The sequence below is a fragment of the Mauremys mutica genome, chromosome 4 (assembly GCF_020497125.1).
Source record: "Mauremys mutica isolate MM-2020 ecotype Southern chromosome 4, ASM2049712v1, whole genome shotgun sequence".
Classification (NCBI taxonomy): Eukaryota; Metazoa; Chordata; order Testudines; family Geoemydidae; genus Mauremys; species Mauremys mutica.
Window position 1 is genome coordinate 20377541 of NC_059075.1, and position 21916 is coordinate 20399456.

At 44.6% G+C, this 21916-nt stretch overlaps 1 protein-coding gene across 5 annotated transcripts in view; it reads right to left on the reverse strand.

Moving 5' to 3' along the window:
- Positions 1-21916, reverse strand: part of KLC1 (kinesin light chain 1) — an 85590-nt gene that overhangs the window by 42331 nt on the left and 21343 nt on the right. For all 5 annotated transcript variants that reach the window (XM_045015179.1, XM_045015182.1, XM_045015180.1 and 2 more), the window contains 3 exons: positions 16980-17241; positions 10916-11146; positions 9214-9292 (listed from right to left, as the gene is read on the reverse strand). In XM_045015179.1, coding sequence (XP_044871114.1) covers positions 9214-9292; positions 10916-11146; positions 16980-17240 — 571 coding nt within the window. In that variant the 5' untranslated portion in view covers position 17241. Of the gene's footprint in view, positions 1-9213; positions 9293-10915; positions 11147-16979; positions 17242-21916 lie in introns of those variants that run through there.

A 21916-nucleotide genomic window follows, 5' to 3' on the forward strand; every position in this document is an offset into this window, starting at 1 on the left:
AGAGCCAGGTTTATGGCGGGGCCCCACTGGGGGGGGGGGGGGGGTATAAACGCTCCAAGTCCTGAGGAACCAGATGGAATGGAGCGGGATCTCGGCAGGAGAAACATTGCGCGTTTCGGAGCAGCATGAGAAACGCTTCCACTCGGCCAGATACTTTAACCGAATGGATGATTTTCTACCACCCCGGAGAATCCCGTAGAACCGAGGCCGAACAACGTAACTCGGATCGGTTTAGCCACGCAGGAGTCCTGCTGTGAGGTGCAGGGATTACAAGACCGGGTGGTGAAGGTTGTCGTGATTCCGCGTCATGGGATCTGTGCCAAGAGGGTTGCTACCGACAGGTGTAGCAACATGGTGTGCCAGTGCTGCCCAGGTTACACTGGAGTGAACCCGATCAGGGGCGCTCTGTCCCTGCGGAGTTTGAGCAGGACCTTGTGAACCAGCGGGGACAGTGGACAGCGTACGGCAGATGGCTGATCCATGGCCTCAGGAAAATCCTCCAAGACCGAGCCTGGGGAGAGGCCTTGGAATGAGGAGAATTTCTCTCCCTCTTTCCGTTCTCGTGAAAGCGAGGAGGGCTATGCGGGGGAAGACCCACTTCTGGAAAACGGAATAGATAAAGACGGGAGGAAACCACCACTTGTGAGACAGGAAGGATCTGCTGAGACGATCCGCCAGCTGAATCGCCTGGTACACAAGGCAGACTGCTCTCAGCTCTCGGACATTGATGTGTAAGGCCAGCTCTTGCGCTGACCGAAGGCCGTGAGTGCGAAACTACACCAGGTGCGCACCCAGCTGAGAGATGGGCTGTCTGTCACGAGGGACCCCGAGAGGTGAGTGAAACAGCATCCCCGGATACACCGGGGAGGACGCCGACTCCCGGTTGAGGGAGCCTAGGCTGCTCGGTGGAAACGAGCCGACCACGAGTATGCCATCTCTGCCCGGGTGGCACCCCCAGGTGAGCCACGATTGAAGTGAACAGAGGCAAAGCCTGGTATGTTTAGTTGCAAACGTGTAGACAGCCATGTGACTCAGGAAACCGAGGCAAGAGCGAGCCCAAGTTGGTGGGAAGGTCCGTAGACCTTGTGCAATTGTTACCCTCGCCTGAAACCAAGGCTGAGGAAAGCAGGCTCTGGCGAGTCTGGAGTCCAGGACGGCCCCAATGAATTCCCTTCCCTATATGGGAATCAGAGTGGATTTTACTATTGATCATCAGGCCTAGACACAGGAAAAGGTTCGTGTCGATGCCCACATGACTGGTACTTTGGGCCCGGGGGTTCTTCGAATGAGCCACTCGTCTAGACACGGAGAACGTGTATCAGACGGTGGCGAAGAAAGGCGGCGATTACAGCCATGCACCTTGAATACCCCTGGGCTGTATAGAGGCCAACCGGGAGGGCCGTATACTGGGAATAACGATGGTAGGCCCCAAACCGAGGGTACCTTCTGTGTGGAAGAGAAATGGCAACGTGAAAAACACGCGCCCTTCATATCGAGGGCGGCGTACCAGTCTCCGGGATCCCAGGATGGGATGACGGTCGCCCTGGGTACCATGCGGAACTCATCTGCATCGTGACTTGTTGAGTTCCTGCAGGCTTAGGATAGGTCTGAGACCTCCCCTCGCTTAGGGGAATAGGCTTCGCCCTTAGGTACCTCCTGTATAGCTCCGATGAGGAGGAGCGTCCGCACCTCTTGCCAGAGGAATCGCTCGTGAGAGGGGTCCTTAGGAGGGGCGAGGATGGGTAGGCTTTCGCCCCATTGGTGGTCAGAAGGACCCTAATTCTGGCTCCTTTGGGGTGCGGATTGATGGCCACGACCGTGTAAGCCACGCCCGCTGGCCATGTCCTGACCTTGTCAAGGCGCAGGGTAAGAGCGGAGGTTGGGGACGGAAACGTCGGCGCTGAATTACCGGCATGTGTATGCCGAGAGAGAGAGAGAGAGAGAGAGAGAGAGAGCAAAGTGACCCTGCTGCCCTTTAGGTTCTGCAGCCTAGGGCCAGTGTTGTCAGAGAACAGGCCTGTGCCACTGAAGGGCAAGATCTGTATAGCGTGCCGCAGCTGCGAGGGAAGGCTCGATAAATGGAGCCCTGAAACGCGCCGCGTGGCAACACCCGAGGCCAGAGTCATGGCAGCGGAGTCAGCTGCGTCGAACGAGGCCTGGAGGGAAGCTCTCTCCAGCTCCGTCCTTTGCTGCAGGAGGGCATCGAACTCTTGACGGGAGTTCCGAAGAACCGACTCTGTAAATTTGCCCACCGCCACCCACAGTAGCGGATAAGCAGGGCTTGCTGGTTCGCTACACGAAGTTGCAGGGCCCCCTCCGGGTACATCTTATGGCCCAGTAAGACCACACGCCCAGCCTCTTTGGATTTAGGGGCTGGTCGCATTTCGATTAGAGGAGGGCCGGAGGGGTATGTTCCTGCCCTCGCCTCATCTGGGGAGGAGGAAGAAGAAAGGCCCGGGACAAGCGGGTCCTGTGTGGGCTCGAGCTCCTGGACAACCTCCTGATCCGGTGGGATCTGGGAGCCCGGTGCCGAACCGGGGGTTGCTCTGTACCGGTCGGACGGGGACGACTAATTGTCACCTCTGGCACCCAGAGCTCGGAGGGAACGGAGCGAGATGGGATCACCGGTACGCCTCTGGCGTGGTAGTACACCCACGGCGTCCAGAATGCCCACTGATAGGTCTCCTGGAAGACCCTGGAGGGCACATCGGAAAACAGAGTGCTACGCATATGAAGTGTCCGCACGGGACGACACTGATGCGTGGCTGGATGGTCCTGGAGGAGCTGAAAGCTCTTGGTAGAGCCTCCGTCTGTAACTGACGTCGCTCGATGCGGCACCGGGGATCGGTACTGGTAGACAGACCGGTACCGAGAACGGGACCTGCCACCGAAGCTGTGCCGGGCGGTCGACCGAGGGTGCGAGGCTCGATGATCAGGAGTGGCTACGAGCGTCCCGGTGTCTGGGGCTTGATCGGAGCTGAGTGTCCCGGACCGGCGAACGGGATGCTGACCGGTGCCGCGAGCACTACTGGTACCAACATGGAGAACGGTGCCGAGACCTAGATCGGTGACGGGACCGAGAACATCTGCGGGACCGCGACTCTGAACGGTGCCGCTGTGCGGCGCCGAGGTAGGGTGGTCTGATCAAGGCAGGTTCGCCCATCGACTATGTAACCCCCACCGGCGGTGCCGGGGGTTGAGGCAACGTAGATGCTGTCATTGCAATCAGCCCCCTCGCCGTGGACACTGTCTCCGGCGTGGAGGGAATAGTGAGCTCGACCATAGCTGGCACCCCGGATGCAGCTTCATAGCGAGCTCGACTACGGTCTGTACCGGGGAGTGTTCCAGCACCGGACTCGACGGCTTTTGCCTGGCCGGAGTTAATGGTGCGGGCATTGTCGGTGCCGCGGTAGACATCGGTGCTGGGCGATCCAACGGAGCATAGCGCTCGGCTGCGGACCAGGCGGCTCGGACGCAGCTTCATAGCGAGCTCGACCACGGTCCATACCGGGGAGCTTTCCAGCACCGGAGTCGACGGCTCTTGCCTGGCCGGAGTGAAAGGTGCGGACATTGTCGGTGCCACGGCAGACATCAGTGCCGGGCGATCCGACGGAGCATAGCGCTCGGCTGCGGAGCAGGCGGCTCGGACGCAGCTTCAGAGCGAGCTCGACCACGGTCCGTACCGGGGAGCTTTCCAGCACCGGACTTGACGGCTCTTGCCTGGCCGGAGTGAAAGGTGCGGATATTGTCGGTGCCGCGGCAGACATCGGTGCCGGGCGATCCGACGGAGCATAGCGCTCGGCTGCGGAGCAGGCGGCTCGGACGCAGCTTCCGGGCGAGCTCGACCACGGTGCGTACCGGGGAGCTTTCCAGCACCGGACTCGACGGCTCTTGCCTGGCCGGAGTAACTCTTCATCCTCCAGGAGAGGGGTCCATGCCGAGGGTACGTCGGAGTCAGCAACGGTGGTGCCAGGAGGCCTTGGCGGCACCGGCGGTCCGGTGCCGAGGGAGCGCGCCGTGAAAACTAACTAGCGCTCGGCGCCGAGAGCGGAGGAGCAAGAGCTGCCTCCCTCAGGAGCTGTTTAAAACGAAAGCCCCGCTCCCCTTTGTTCACGGATTAAGGGCCTCACAAATGCGGCACTTATCTGTGAGGTAAGATCCCTCGAGGCACTTAGGAGAAGATCTCTTGTCGGCAGCGGCTTGTGGCCGGCCGAGCATTAGAAAACCCTGTGGACCGGGCATCGGACCCGGACCCGGGTGAGGGGAAGGGGATAAACCCCAACCCCTGTAAAATAAATACACTATACTATTCTACAAACAAACAGAGTTAACTACAACTAGAAACAGAACGAGAGAAAACTACGAGTAGCTAGGGAAGTGGAGGTCAGCTGAGCTGTGCTCCACTGTTCCAACGGCCGTCACGGGCGGAAAGAAGGAACTGAGGAGCGGACGGGCCGGCTGGGGTATATATCCTGCGCTATAGCGGCGCCACTCCAGGGGGCGCCCAGCCGGCCCGCCGGAGTTGCTAGGGTAAAAATCTTCCGAAGAGCCGTGCACGCGCGGCGCGCACACCTACATGGAATGCATAGGAGCAATCACTCGAAGAAGAACCACTGCTTTAGCTACTAGTATTTTCCCTTCTCCATTTCTAAGATAACCCAAACAAGCAAAAAAAATTATGATGTTTTTTACTTTCAAAAATGTGATAAACAAGATGCATACAATAAACCAGCTGTATGTTCTTGTAATTATAACCTTTGTCTTCTAGCCCCATTCTATCCATCCCCTTTGAGTCTGTCTTCATCAAATTACATCTTGACAACCATGAGGACTATGGGCGTGTCTTCATGTACAGAGCTACAGCTGCACCACTGTAGCAGTGCCACTGTAGCACTTTAATGAAGACGTTCCTATGCCGACAGGAGAGCTTCTCCTGCCACCGTAGTTAATCCACCTCCCCAAGAGGCGGTAGCTATTTTGACAGGACAGGCTCTCCTGTTGACATAGCACTGTCTACGTGGGGGGTTAGGTTGGTATAACTACATCGCTCAAGGATGTGAATTTTTCACATCCTTGAGCGATGTCATTATATCGATATACGTCTGTAGTGTGGACTTGCCCTATCTCTCTAGCAAGTTCAACACCCTGCCTAGCATAGGGAGGAAGATGTAGGCTTAGTTGATAATCCAGGGATGAAACCAGGCATCTACTACCAGAGCCTAAAGAGCATAAGCACCTTTTGACAGGTGGGCATAGGAGTCACCTAAAGACTGCCCTTCCTTCTTTGTTCAAATAAATGGTGGATGGACTGGACAGCTGTGGGTATGGCTCTGCAATTCAGCATTAGTGTTACCAGTATGTTGACTTCAAAGAAACCTGGAAGATGAACCTCAGCCCAACATAAAATCTTAATGATTTTCTCTACTATTCCTTTCAAACCCCACACAATGGCTGCATCTGAAGAGAAATTTGATTCAGGTGACTATCACCAATAGGTCTCCATAGCAATTCTCTTTTAGATTTTATAGAACCAATCTCACACTCTTGTTGATTTATATTTTGTAAAGCTTCAGTATTTCAGTAAACAAATCCTAACCATCAACAATTTAACTGAATTACCACATAAGGATCGTAAGCACCAAGGAAACACCCCCCCACTGCCCAGATCATCCCAGCACTGGACCCCAGATGGCTACTCCCCTCCTCCGTTACAAGGTGGGAGAAAGCACCGCAGCCACTTAGCAGGGGAACATGCAAGGGTGCCTTCAAAATATTTTTTGAACTCAGTTCGGGTTTGGGTTTTCTGTTGTAACCTCATCCCCCTGTCGTTCTCCTATGGTTCTCAACACATCCCTCTTCTATTTTGCATCACATCATCTCTTCTCTTCCTCCCTCCTCTACCCCTCACACTAGCTCAATTTCCCCTCCTTTATTACCCTCACCCCTCTACAATTCCCACTAACTACAGGTATACCTTTTCCTCTCTCTATTCAAATCTCCCTTCTCCTCCCACCATCACAAATCCAAACCACACATCCTCTGCTGCCACCTCCTCATCTTCGGTGACCTTTGTCCCAACCCTGGTATTCCCTTCCTCATCAACCTCTTCACCACCCACACCTGTCCCCCCACCAACTCCACCCATTCTGTTACCATTCCTAACCGTACACCTCTCCTGCTCCATTTTCCCCACCTGCTCCCCTCCTCTTTTTGTCTTTGGAACACCCATTCCATCTCTAAAAAATCTCAGTCATCCATTACCACTTCGTATCTTGCTCCCTCTAGCTCCTGGTTCTCAGAGACCTGGATCCCTACACTGATTCTGTAGTTGCCCTCTCTTACAAAGGCCTCTCCTTCCCCCACACTCCCTCCCTGCCTTGGATCCAACCCTGCTGGATGTGTGGCTTCTCCTCTCCCGGTTCTGCCACTTCCAACCCCCTTCCTCAGCCCTCTTCCACTCTGTCTTTTGAGCAACACAGCATCCCAATCCTTTCTCCTCTCATCTACCTAACTCCTCCCCATCAGACTTCCTCTCTGATTTTGAGTCCTGGATCTTTCTCTCCTTATACTCTCACTCATTCTTGGTGACTTCATCTTCCATGTTAATGACTCATCTGATCTGTAGCTATGCATTTCCTCACCCTCTCCTCTTCATTTGACCTGAAGCTCTGGTTCAACTTTCCCACTCACCAAATGGCCATTCAATTGACTTGGTCTTCACCAAATACTCTGCTCTCGCTGATCCTATGTTGTTGATGTCTCTCCTGCGACCACCACCTGGTCTCTTTTTGCATCACTCATTAGTCCCCTTCCTAATACCCTGTCACTTGGTTTTTCTTTGCCTTCCAGTCCATCAGCACTGAAGAACTGTCATCTGCTCTCAGCCTTCTCCTCCCTGCCCCCTCTCCCCTTTCTTCCGTTTATATGATTGATGATTATCTCCATGCTTCACTCTCCTCCACCCTTACTTCTTTTGCCCCTTTCTTCCATGACAAGGCTCCCACTGCTAATCCCCAGCCCTGGCTCACCCCCAACATGCACTTCCTCTGCTCCTGCTCTCACGCTGCAGATCTTCTCTGGCAGAAATTCCAAGACCAGGCTGACTTCCTCCACTACAAATTTGTTCTCTCCTCCATCAGTTCTGACATCATCCTAGTTAAACAACTCTACCACTTCAATGCAATTGAATCCCATGCCCACAATCCTAGCCAACTTTTTGCCACCTTTGACTCACTCCTCAAATCCTACTCTTCTCTCTCAGCACAGGATCTTGCCAATGTCTTCCACAAGAAAACTGACAAACTACAACATGACCTTCCCTATCCTCCTTCTACAACTCTTACCTCCTTCTGTCCTGTCACAGATGCAGAAGTTTCTCATCTGCTGTTCCCGTCTAACTCCTCCGCTTGCTCTAGTAACGCCATCCCATCTCCTGAAATCCCTTGCATCCACTCATCCGTTCCTTTACTCTTTATTAAGCCTCTTGCTCTTTCCCCTCACAATGCAAACATGGTCTCTCCTACCTTTAAAAAACCCAACCTTCACCTCATTTGCCTCTCCAATTACCACCCCCATCTCCTTTTCAGCTCTAATTACTGCCTGGAGTTCCACTCCTCTAATTCCACCCTAGAGCCTCTCCAATGCAGCTTCCGCAGCTTACACTCAACTGAAACTGCTCTTGCCAAAGTGTCTTACGACCTCTTCCTAGCCAAAGCTCTGAATGGGTACTCCATTCTCATCCTCCTTGTGTCAGTTGCCTTTTACACTATCAACCATGCTTCTCCTTGGCTTCTGTAACTCTAGCCTCTCCTGGTTCTTCTCCTACCTCTTACTGCTCCTTCAGAGGATCCCCCTCATCCCCAGCCTCCAACTTTCTATGGGAATTCCACAGTGTTTTGTCCTGGTCCCCCCTCTTCTTCCTCTCATCTTATATCTGGGAAATCTCTATGCTGATGTCTCAAAGAGCTACCTCTCTACTACAAATCTGCCTCTTTCTGTCCAAACTAAAATCTCAGCCTCTCTCTCTCTCCAATATCGGCTCATGGACATCTAGCTGTCATCTCAATCTAAATATGGCTAAAACAGAGTTCCCCCACTGTGTATACCACCACCATCCTGCCTGTCACTCAAGCCTGTAAGGAGGCTGGGCAAGACTATCTCAATGCATATGCACAAGACAGCTGAATTAAATTTGCACTGGCAATCTTATTTCAGCATCACATAGGACATCCTACAAAAAAATTGCCAATGGTTAAGGCCGCTGGTGTGTGGACACCACAGGCTGACCAATATTGTCCTGTTTCCTTATCCTATCCCATATGAAGAAATTAATCTCCTAATGTGCCTGTCTATCCCAATGGTCTGTCTGTATCCATCTGTTGTTTCCTGTCTTGTACTTAAAACTGTAATCTCTATGGGAGCAGGAACAATCTTTTTTTTGTTCTATGTTCATAAAGCACATAGCGAAATGGAGTCCTGGTCCATAAGTGGGGCTCCTAGCTGTTATGGTAACATAAATAATGATAAAGATGAAACTCAAGTGTACCACATCCAACTCATCAACCCTTCAGCCTTGAGAGGATAACATCTCTGGAGGAGTATTAATTGCAAAAAAATCGTGTTCTTTATGAGTGACAAAAATAGAACTGACAAGGCCTCTCATGGAAACCTGCCCAGGGAAGTTAACCATACAGGTCACCATAGAACCCACTACCTGGGCAGACTACCAAGTCTCAAGGTTGACTGAAGCAAGTCCTGACACTGGGATCTAAAGCTTCTCTGCCTAAGTTAGCAAGCTACTACCTACATTTTGTATTGAAATTAGCTCCTAGTGAGGTCAGGGGTAGCTAGCAAGCTTTTTTTTTTTTTTTTTTTAATAACCATCTTAGACTAGCCCAGCCTTTTTATATAGTGGGAATAACATCCTCATAAATCAGCTTTCCTGTCTTCCACCCTTTGGAAGGGATGAACATAGTCAGTGCTGGAGTAAGAAATTACAGAAAAGTGCATCAGGGAAACATTTTTATCTTCATTATATCATAATTTACTGCATACAATAAATCCTAAAAGCTGCAATTGCCCTTGTTGTCTATGCTGCACAGTGTCTGGACCAGAGCACTCTAGGAATTAATGATTGATTATTTCCCTGAAGATAAAACAAAGCTGCTGTTCTGCAGAAATACATTGTAATTATATAATCTGAAGTTCACTTACTTCCTTGCCCTGGGTCATCTTCATCATTGGGGAAAAGGTCATCCAGAGGTTCTTTGGCAGAATCTGTGTCTTTGTCTTCCTATACAAACCCCAGTCCCAAGCAAAGTGTTACATTATTAAATCTAAAATCACTTAAAACATTTATATACAATTATATATAAAAATCTATGATTAAATAACATTAAAGATATGCATAGAGGATGTCCTATGTGATGCTGGGCAAGACTATCTCAATGCATATGCAAAAAGACAGCTTGAATTAAATTTGCACTGGCAATCTTATTTCAGAGGTTTTTAGCTCAGTCAGATCTCTGTGGATTTTTGTGAGGACAGGAAAAGGGGTACTAATGACCTTGCACTATGCGTCTGCCAAATTTGAAAGGTTTTTTTGCTCCAAAGCATGGAGGTGCTAGGATATTTATCTTGTCTAAAGACCAGGGGGCTTTGGAGCGGAGCCTGGAGCTGGAGCACAGAGCAGATGGAGCTGCAGGTTTTTGCCTGGTGCTGGAGCGGAGCCGGAGCACAGCTCTAAAGCCTGCTAAAGATTATAGTTCCTTGTTTAGCCTATTAAATTATTTAGGTAGTGTTCCATATTCTTAAGAACATAATTATGTACCAAGACTTAAAAAAAAAAAAAAAAAAAAAAAAAGGCCAGTGCAGGCTATTTAAGTTTTAGCTTTTTTAGATTTTCTTGCATTGCATGCAGCTGACTACCTGACTAAAACAATTCACTATATTCACACTGTGCTAGAAAGGGTTTGTCTAGCAGTTGCTTAGCATGTCTAAACACATGAATTTTGCCACTCCTACGCTGTTTCAATAATAGGTCAGAAGAAAATAAAACAATTAATTGAAACAGACAGACACCATCTGGAATGTAACAATTTACAAGATGAGATGTATTTCTGTGATAATGCCCATAAATCAACCAATGATGGCTTGAGGGGCAGATAGGTTACCAAGCACTTACTTTATTTAAAATTATGAAAATCACTTTTGCAAGGGTATACATATGTATATTAAAACTCTACATATTTGCTTGCACTCCTATTTTCCCGATCCTTCATATGTCACTTCCCTTCTTAAACTGTAAAGTGTAGGGACTGTGTCTGTGTTTTCATAATGCCTAATACTATGGGGCCCCTTTCCTGACTAGAGCCTCTAGTGCTAATATAAATATTAAATAATAAAAAATAATGAGACCACTATCTAGGTCAAAATCATTTTCCAGACTGCTCCAAACAATGCAATTTCCTTTTATATCAACAATTTACACATCTTATCCTCAATTCTCCTTTTATTGTGGGGTTTAAAAACAGACATTTTATGGCTTTCTGAAGATAATTTTCTAAGTAAAATTTTTAGCTAGTGTGTTGCTAGGTATAAGTGTTTTACTATATGCTGAACTTTTACCCCCTCAAGTCTACAGAGTAACTACTGCATCATCTGTAAAATACAGGTCTTCCTGAAATAAAGATTCTTGGAAGCAGTTCTCTATTGCGTGAATGTATAAACTACATAAGATTAGGACAATATAAACATATGAAGAAATTTATCTCCTAATGTGCCTGCCTATAAACAAATTAAAATCTATATATGAAATGCCTGTTTCAACTGCTAAAAATTCATAGCTGCTAAGGAGCTTTTTATTCCCAGATTACTAACAAAAAGAAACAATGCTTTTGAATGCACATCTACTTACTGATGGAGAAATATCATCATCATATTTTTTTAACTGATTCATGAATTCCAAATGTTTCTTTTCTTCTTCCAGCTGAGCCACAGACTGTTCACTCTTCTGTAATTTCTGTTGAGTACTGGCTAGTTCATCACGCAACCACTGATTTTCCTGGCATAGCCGGCGAACCTGAGCTCGCAATTTCTGCTTCTCTGATTCCACTGCATTTAAGTGATTTGACAAGGCCATCATTACCTAAAAAGCACAAAAGATTACAAGACATTCTTCCTGTACAATGCATTCCTTTAGTATTAATATATACGGCTTTTCATGCATAGATACCATTGCAGTTGTGAAATCTGAATATTTGTCTGGCCCCTTTCATAATTTTCATTTGGTTGTTGATTTCTCTCTATTTCTGGTATCAGAGGGGTAGCTGTGTTAGTCTGGATCTGTAAAAGCAGCAAAGAGTCCTGTGGCACCTTATAGACTAACAGACGTATTGGAGCATGAGCTTTCGTGGGTGAATACCCACTTCGTCGGATACATGCATCCGACGAAGTGGGTATTCACCCACGAAAGCTCATGCTCTAATACATCTGTTAGTCTATAAGATGCCACAGGACTCTTTGCTGCTCTCTATTTCTGCCATCTTTGCTACCTGCTCAGCTTAGACTAATCTGAAGAAATTCTTACCTCTATGCTGTGCTGTGATTGCTTTTACTGATGATGTAACATACAGCAGCTTATATAAAAGTTTGCTACCTTCACTGCTGTTTATAGTAATGTACTTTGATAGCTGGGAATGACCTCTCCACATGTAAAGTAATAAAGGCTGTTTTCTGTCTTGTCAGAAACGGTGTGGCCCCTTTAAGGGCTACACAGCCACAGAATTACTTGTTATGGCATATTCATACCAGGTCAGCACGCGGACACTGAACCATCTCCACCAGATGGCCAGAAGAGAAGGGGACAATTTATGTCCACCCTGGTGCCAAAAAAACACTCTTTTACCCGAACAAGGCAGAACAGCACACACCCTGCCACCCTTGGAAGTAGTTAAAATACACCTCTACCCCGATATAACGCGACCCGATAGAACACAAATTCGGATATAACACAGTAAAGCAGTGCTCCGGGGAGGGAGGGGGGAGACGAGGCTGCACGCTCCAGCGGATCAAAGCAAGTTCGATATAACGTGGTTTCACCTATATTGCGGTAAGATTTTTTTGGCTCCCGAGGACAGTGTTATATCGGGGTAGAGGTGTACCAGGTTTTGACATAGTTAAGGCTATGTTTTAGTCATGGTATTTTTAGTAAAAGTCATGGACTGGACATGGGCAGTAAACAAAAATTCACAGTCCAAATTGGGGGTGGGGGGATGTCAGCCTCGGTGCTCGAGGGGCGGCCGGAGGGGGCTCCCTACCTGGCTCTGTGCCCCTCTCACCCCGGAAGCAGCGACATCCCCCCACCCCGGCTCCTAGGCAGCATAGCTGGCCATGCCTCCAGCCAGGAGCTGAGGGAGAGGCATGTCACCACTTTCGGAGAGCCCCCAAGGTAAGCACCACCCAGAGCCTTCACCCCATCCCATGCCCCAACCCCTTGCCCCCTCACATATCCAAACTCCTGCTGCTGCTGGGTGTGTGTGTGTGTGTGGCTGCTCAGGTGTCCTCCGGGCAGGCATGGTCACGGAAAGTCACGGAATCCATGACTTCCGTGACCTACTAGCTGCCTTAGTCATGATCCACTGTGGCCATTATGCTAATTGCTCCTTTCTTGGTGAAGGGAAAAATTCTTTCCCATCCTTCTGACCTCCCACCAGATTGGCCAACATGAGGTGGGGTGGGTTTTCCCACATTCTCCACAATGGGTTGGGAGCTTAGTTGGGGCAAAATATATGGAACGGAGATTAGGCTATCATGTTGCAAATTATGTAAGCTTGGGGTGGATGCCCAGTGCAGGTACTCTGTAAGGCAGGGATAAAGTGATCAGGAGTTTTCAGGGCTCCTCTGACAGGTATAGTAGAGAATCAACCTCTCTCCTCCTCAATAGCCCCCTTAACTCTCATTTTAGGGGGTGATGGTGAGGTCCTAGCAGCAGGTTGGCTGTGTACCAAAATGGGTAAAAAAGGAGGGCTAACATCAGCCCCCCGCATATATATATATAAATGATTATGGAATTACCTGCACTGCAGTTTTTTCTGCCAGGATTCCCAGACATTTACGAATAAAGTTGTGGCCTAATTAAATCACATCAAGTCTCCTATCCTTCTGGCATAGCTGGACAAAGGTCACACAGAACCTAACATATATGCAAAAACCTATGTAAATGCAACTGTAAGGTTGCAAACTGGAACGTGAAATGCAAACGTTAAATCCTAATTCATTATGTTATTCAGCCTCCATGAAAAATTCACATTCAGCAGAATGTAAGCTTCCATTTTAATATACGTGTTAAGTTTCTAGCCCTTATGGTTGCAAAGAAATGTAACCCAAAATAGAGCAGTAGTTGAGCACCTATTTCAAACTGTCTGAGATGGTAGGTTTATGAACTGCCCATATTCATCTCAATAGGGTATTAATTCTCCAGCCTAATAATGCTTCAAGTGGAAATAATTATAGGATTCAAATAATCTAAAGTGTGCAATTGTACATCTGACCTGCACATACAATTGTGTACAATTACAACTGTTCATTCAAGACAGGTAATTGCACACACATATACACAACAAAGGACAAAGAGCAGTGGCTATCTAAAAACCTCCTGTATTGTTTTTTCTCATTAATGATGCTAAATACAAAAGTTACTCCTGGGGAAATTCTGCGCCACTGCACATGCGTAGAATTCAAGTCCCCCGCAGATTTCTTTGCGTCCCCACAGAAAAATGACTTTAACAGGGAAGCAAAGGGAAGCCACAAGAACAGTAACCTGACCCTCACCAGCAGTATGTTTTGGGTGCCCAGGGCAGCCAGCAGAGAGGTAAATTGCTGTGGGGCAGGGGGCAAGACTGGGGAAGATCCAGCTGGTGGCTCCTACCCTGAGCCAGGCTCAGCAGCTAGTCCCGGCTGGGCAAACAGGACTTCCTCTTCCCCTGCACAGCATTTGGGGCTGAGTCAGACCTACCCCAGATTTCTCCCCAGGCTGCAAGAAACTCTGCAAACTACCCCACCACCCACTTCTTACAACCATCACTCCTCAGCTGCAGGGGAAGGGATCACTGTATGGGAAGCTGCTACCTCATCCGCCCAACCCCCGTGCATCCACACCCCCTTCATGCCCAGAACCTCCCAACAAGCCTCACCCCCCTCCTGCACTCTGAACTCCCCCTCCCCCGCCAATGAGCCCCACTCCCTCTGCACGGCCAGACTGATGAGCCACCCACACCCGGATCTCCCACCCCACCGAGCCCCACTCCCCCAAAATCTGGATCCCCCTACTGAACTCCCCATACTAAATTCTATCCCTCCCACACCCCTGCTGAGCCCCAACCACCTTCACCTAGACCCCTCCCTGCAGAGTCCCATTACCGTTGTACCCAGAACCCCGCAACAAGCCCCTGTGCATCCAGATCTCCCCCACACCCAGATTCCCCACTGAGCCACCTACAGAACCTCTCAACCCACACCAGGATTTCCCCCACCCACACTAAGCCCCTCCACACTTAGATCCTGCTGGGCTGAACCTGCCTGCTCACACCTGGTGCACCTGACATGGAGGGGCAGGTCTCTGGGGTGTTTTGGGGGCAGGCCCAGCCCTTGTGCTCTGTCAGGGTTGGGTGCAGCCTCACCGCTTAGTCCATGTCCCGGGGAGGAACTGCAGAGTGATCTCCCACCTCTGTGCAGCCAGTGGCCTCTGCTCCCCAATTCCATGCTGGAGCCTCCACATTTATTTGACAAATAAAATTTACAGAATTTTAAGATATTGTGCGCAGAATTTTAATTTTTTTGGTGCAGAATGCCCTCAGGAATAAAAAGTAATTTTACTAACTACTATGTAAGGACCATAGTCTACCCTCATTGTTTGTGCAAATCTCCCACTGATAGCCGTGTGAAAACTGGTATGGATCACAGGCAGCCTATGGCCTTCACTTTTGTAAGCCTGGCTTACATATAATTAAAGAGATAATTTGGCTATACATAGAGAAGGGGTTTGCCACCCTGATTTATGTTCTCACTTTCCTTGATTTCATAAAAAGGTTTCTCTTAAAGTTAGCTTTGAGTATCTCAGAACCTGAATATTTTTATATGCAAGATTCATGTTAACTAAAATTTTATTTTTTCAGAAGATAGTATCATTCTTTAAAGGATACCTTTAGGGTAAATGTATTCATATGTTGAATAAACTTTCAGGAACAACTATCAATTTCAGGCTCATATTTATATTTACACATACAAGTCCATCTATATAGAAGATCAAATTTTCAGCAGGCCTTTCCAAACTTACCTGTATATTACACATGCAAAAAATTGCTAAGTAATTAGCTCATCTGCACATAACCAGGTGTACATGCAAAATTTCAAGTATATTTGGGAAAGCCAGGCAAAAATGTTGCCCAGTTTATTCACAATGCCTGTAGCTATCAGATTTATAACATACTACAATGAATTGAAGTCTTCTGTAAACTTACTCTCTTGAGAAAGTTTGGTGAAGGTGGAAAAGTGAAAGAAGAAATTAGATTACTCCTTTAGCAAAATGAGTATTATCTTCAGAGGAAAAAAAATCTCTGTGCGACACAAATATTAATGAATTTACACATACAAAAAATGTTTCCCTATCTCACAGCGGTGTACTGTTATCCTCATTTTACATACTGAGAATTGAACCGCAAAGATATTCAAAGATTTGTTCAAGGGCACATAGGAAGATTGTGACAGAGCCAGGAATTGAGTCTCATTTCCTGAGTCTAAATCCAGTGTTTTAAGCATTTTTCCTTTTCTATTTCTTTACTCTTCTATAAGAATTTTCTACAAACACCCACAAAAGGTAACTTTAAAGACCCCATAAAATTGATAAAAAAAATGCCAACAGATATGTTCTTTTACAAGGGTGGAAGGTTTCACACTCTCCAAAGACTGGCTTGTCCTACCATTCTTGTTATCTCTTGCAACTTAGTATATTAAACTTGAAAAAAAGAATTCAAATTAGTAAAAAAGCATTTTGAAAATAAACATTTTTAAAATAGTTTGAAGTCACAAACTAATTTATTGCAGTTCACATGCCCATCCCTCACAGCACTCATGCACACACACATCAGTTTTGCAGCATCTGCCCACCTTCCCCAAAATAACATTTTTTGCAACCAAGCCATTTCATAAAAGTCTGTAGAGGGATTCTCTCTTTTAAACAAGGAATGTTCCTCTGATTCAGTACTCAATTTTTAGCCAACCCTCAAAACGAATTTTTTTTTTTTAATTTTACTAAAATGTTGGATGAACATTAGAAACCCTTATGCCCTACCAGTACCAAGTACTAAAAAGATAATCCTAGGTTCAAGGGACAGAAAGGATGGTCTTAAAGTTATAGTCCTGGACTGGGACTCAACAGTTCTATTCCCAGCTCTATATGACCTCAGGCAAGTTAGTTAATTTCTCTATGCTTCTGTTACCCATACATAAAGTGAGGATAACATTTTCCTAACTCTCCAGAGTTGTTGTGAACATCATTAATATCTACGAGCTGCTGAGCCATTACATGGCAAGTGCCACAATTTTATTTCCTATATATAAAATAAAAATTCTTGTTTCACTGAAGTCAATCAAAGAACAGCTTTGTGTTACTTCAGTGGACCAGGATTTAATGCTCAATGCATAATTAGCTGCATAATGGACTAAAACTGCCACTGTCAGTCACTCTATATAGTTATATAAACCTACTTCCCTATAAGCTATAATCAGGTTTTTAAAACTTCTGAACGCAAACGGACACTGTTAATTTTTAATAAGTTTTGTGTAAGTTTAAGAATTGATATCCAAGTGTTTAATTCTACACCTCTAACTAAAGCACAGTCCAAAGAGATATAAGCCTGCATTTGCTTTCATTTCGTAACTGCAGTCACAGCTTGAAACGATATCCTCTGCTTCAATTTTACCTGTGCTTCACTAAGTCCAAGTTCCAACATTTCCAGTGACTTTCGAATCATGTTTGATTTTTCTTCCACCAGATTAGTTTCATCATCTTTCTTCAAACATTTCAGTGTCTCAAGTAAGCTCTGTAAAATGGAATTGTGTTCATTCTTCAGTGCCTCTAGTCCCTGAATCACCTGCTTAGTTTTAGAAATTATTTCATCTTGAGTAAGCTTCTCCAACTTCTCTTCCTTTAGATACACCATTGTGGACATATTGTCATACATTCTGTAATGAAAAAGTACAACAGTGAATAACGAATACAAAAATAAAATCAACAAAATCAACTGAATATTAATGTTTTTGTTTAATAAAGCTTGCATATATGTGCATTTTAAATTTAAATTATGCATGAATAGGTGTTTATTCAAAATATATTTGTGTCTATGTACTGTATATAACACACTTCATGCACTATTTCTAAATGTTGTCACTGAATATCAAAAGTTCTCAACTTTTTATCTCTGTCCAAAGTTTATATTAAGATATTTACATAAGCAAAACAACTCTCCTTTAAATCACCTGTCTCTCTCTCTCATGGATTCTGGGCTGCTGCAGAGACCAAAAATGGTCCCTGAACTAAGTCAGAGCAGCACAGGGGTTGCTCTATTTTACAACCATCCCTTCATTCACAGCTGTTCATGTACTAGAGCCCATAATCCCCGTGGTGTTAAGTACAACTCCTACCAACCCCACCATTTCTTCTATGCTGCGGTTCATAAAGAGAGGCAGTATGGGGCCATATCTGTCAGCTCTATGTTGGAGGATTCTCCTCGGTCCATTGTTGCTACTTTTCAACATCATATAGAAGCTGGGACGGAGGACCAGAATCAGCCACAACTTATTTCCATAAACATACAATCAGTGAAACACAGGAAATTGCATTTGTCCATGAAGGTGACTGACTGACACCAGAATTCTCTTTCATTACTGAGAGGGGAGAAGAAAGGAGGAAGAACACCCTCCCTCCCAGCAGCCAGGAACAGTACACTCCCTTTACATCATAAAACAAAAGCAGGACTCTAAGATTAGCCTAGGTTTATAATTCTAGTCTAGTCAAAGTAGTAGTAACCTCATGGTACATATGGATCTGAAACTGTTGGCACATCTAATTGTTAGATCAAACTGTTTTTAAATTTCCTATTTAAAAAGGGCCTAACAGTTTTCATATTATATAAGAAAGCGCTTAAATATTACAATGCTTGAAGCTGACTGTAATCACCTCTTCATTTTGTTATACTACTAGCTCATGAAATACTTTAATGCCCCAATTATTTGAAGGAATTCAGGCGTTCACTGTTGAAAGGAATTAAGAGGAACAGTGACAAGCAATATTTTACACTACACAGAGGTAACAGAAAGGTGACAAAACGCAAAAGGGATTCATATGATGTTAAATCTTTAGTTAATAAAACGAGAAGCAAAAGCATGATGTGGAATTAACAACAGAAGACATAGGACATCCTTTCACTTTTAAGAATCAGATCCTAAGCAAAACATCCTGTATACCTCTTCACTCTAAATTAACGTAACAGTAGAACAGACAAATTGTTCCTCTGCACCTAGCAAAGTGACATTTATATGTTTAGTACTCCCTGGTACACTGACATAGTAGAAGCTAGGAGGGGAAGAATACCAACCAATACCATCATTCTACTTCAGAAAACCTCTGCTAATAGCTAAGAAATCCTAAGGATGACAGCTTAAATCAAACATACTTCAATACAGGGAAGGATTTTACAAAGTAGGTGGAAGTTATACATACTGTTTAAAACTAAAGTTCTCAAAATATATTGAACAAGACTTTCAAAAGTGAATAATGACTTTGAGTACCTAACTTGAAGTATTTAAAGAGGGGCCTAGTATTCCAGAATGCTGAGCACATGCCTTCTGAACATTAGGCAAGTTTAAGATGTCTCAAGTTGAGCAATCTTGGCCATTATGTTTGAATGACTATATTGTATATTAAAATCAATATATTTAGCACTGTGTAGTAAATAAGCATATCAATTGCTGATTAGCCAAATATTGTAGTAAGATGTTTTATTTCATGAAAAAACTGATAGACAACAAAAAGGTAAGATGTTACCTAGCAGCCTCATAGTATCATGTTTTTAAAAACCCAGCACATTCAGATATTCTATTTGTATGTCAAAATTATGTTAAACTTAAAACTTTTGTTATTTTAAAATGAAGTGAATACTAATTTAGCATAAGATTTTAAAGAGATGCATCAGAAAGAAAAAATATGAGAAATTATGAAATGTTTTAATTTATATAAAAACTTTCCAAACAATGAAAGAGGTAATGCTGTACTGTAACCTCATAGGTACCGCATTTTTACTATCAATAAAACCAGTACCCAATTTTTCTTTTTGGCCCCTCCCAGCTATAATTTGACATGCTTTCTCCCCAAAATTAATTATTTCCCTGCTGAATGCAAAAACATTTAATCCTTTTTGTCAGTAAAGAAATGAAGGTAAATAGCAGTAGACATCTGGCCATTATAGATTTTCATTTCACATTAGAGAACCTCTGAAAAGCCTGATTTTAAAAATTAAGTGTTTTTCAGATGTTTGGGTTATTTCTGAAATTTTCAAAAGCAAACTGCATACAAAAATATCCCCATATTCTACAGAAAAAGGTGGTGAGTCTAGTATGCTCTAACAGAAACAGACACCGACAGGAAACTGACAGAATAGAATGTTTTTGCTGAGCTATACATTTTAACCATTGCAGCAAATGTTAATTGGATTCCAGATAATGAAGACAGATAGCTGAATAGTCATTTGTTGATAAAAATGGTACCATATAATAAGAAACTATAACAAATCTGTTATAAAAGGAGACACTGCAAATGGTCAATCTCCTCGAGTGGAAAAAATAAGTGAACTAGTTTGTATAGTGTGTATCATTTAACTGGGGTTTTTCCTATGGGACACAATTTGTATGCTCAATTAAATCGGAGATGCAAAATGGATGCTGTGACTTGTTACTATGGGGAAAAGGGTAGAAACTGGCACACATTTCTGAGAGAATACATTAACGTTGTAATTAGGAGAGTCGAACCCAGCAGCAGCTGCATCTGGTCCAACAGAGCAGCTTGTAAATTGACCTACCCGGAACAGGAACCCTCAGGAGACAAGGGATGAATGTTTAGAATTAAGTTTTAAATTCAGTGCCGACAAACAAACAAACATAGTCATGACTTGCAGACCAGACTTTGATTATCCTAAAAACATATTATTGACTTTATATTTGCTCCAATCCTGGGATTTTAAAAGGGAGGTAATCAGACTCTAAAACTGAATACTAACAGATTTAATCCAGATTCTGAGATCTATGACCTGTGAATTACCAACCCAAGGAAATGAAACTGGGAATTTTTGAAGGCAACATGACAAATCCATGATCTGGAGACAAAGCAGCAGAATGGAGGCACTCAATTGTGAATGTCAATATTCAGAATTCTAATGTGTCTCTACTGCCAGGAAAGGAACAGACTCCATCTCTGTGGATCTGTATAAGAGAATGGCCACTTCAATGACATTGAGGTGTACAATAACCTTGAAACTACAGTAAAGACAGGCAAATCCTGTCAGAATTAGCCAAGACAATTCAACTTGAAAAGCAAAGTGCTTGAGAGAATGATTTATAAAATAGAGGACAAAGGAGATATATGATGACATATGGAAACTATGGATTATATTGATGGTAGCTAAGTTTAATGAATGAGTATCTGTATTATAATATATTCTGGAAGGACTACTATATAATTAAGGTTTCATCTTTAAATATGCATATTATCTTCCAGTTTGGTTTTTCTGGGTCAATTATGTTGTTCTGTTCTTAGTTGGAGTTGGAGTTTAGTTAGTAAATAGGCTATGAAGATTGTGTGGGAAGGGCAAGTATTATATGTAAAGCTGTTCCTCTCCCGCCCCACCCCCAAAAAGAAGTGCCATTATCATGGAGCAATATGGTAAATTTCACTGGGCAACATTAAATTTGAAGCAAATTTTAGTGGCCAGTTTCAGCCAAAAAATGCTTTATTAATAGGTTCTAGAAAAACTAGACTGGTGTTTTTCCAGTGTTAAGTTTTCTTACACAGAGGAGACAACATTTGAAGGCAACTGCTTCTACAATGTTACATCGTCATTTTATTTGTGCATGAAGAGATAAATAAACTGGGAAGTTATCATACATACAATCTGCATTGTTTGAGTGATCAAATAATTATTGTCAGACTCTGGATAAATTTAACACTTTTCTAATTTTGAATAGCTAAACTTGACAATATATTTATGCAGATTTGGGGCTATCCCAATTCACCATTCAGGAAGTAGCCAGGACCAGAGGAGTCAAATCTACTTACACTTTGTCCCTCTTGACAAGTTCATTTTGGTCTAAATATTTTCTCTCTCTCACTAGTTAAAAAGGTTATGTTTAAAAGTTAATCGGGGGAACTCAACTATGAAGTTAAATTTAGAAATTCCCTACATCATAGACATACATATTGACAATGAATAATGTGCTCATATCACAAACAAGTAAAAGAAATTAAATTGTAAGGTTTTTACTGATAATTCTATATTCATAAAACAATCATCCAAAATATACTAATTAAATATTTGCTTGACATTTAGATTAACTGAATTATCCTGCTACTGCTATAGCAGCCCTGGTTTGTTGTATTTTTGTTCTCAGAAGTGCAGTAGGTGGGTCTAGTGCAGGGGTTCTCAAACTGTGGGTCGGGACCTTAAAGTGGGTCCCGACCCCATTTTAATGGGGTCACCAAGGCTGGTGTTAGATTTGCTGGGGCCCAGGGCGTAAACCAAAGCCCGAGCCCCACCACCTAGGGCTAAAACCAAAGCCCAAGCCCCAGCTCCCACGGCCAAAGCCAGAG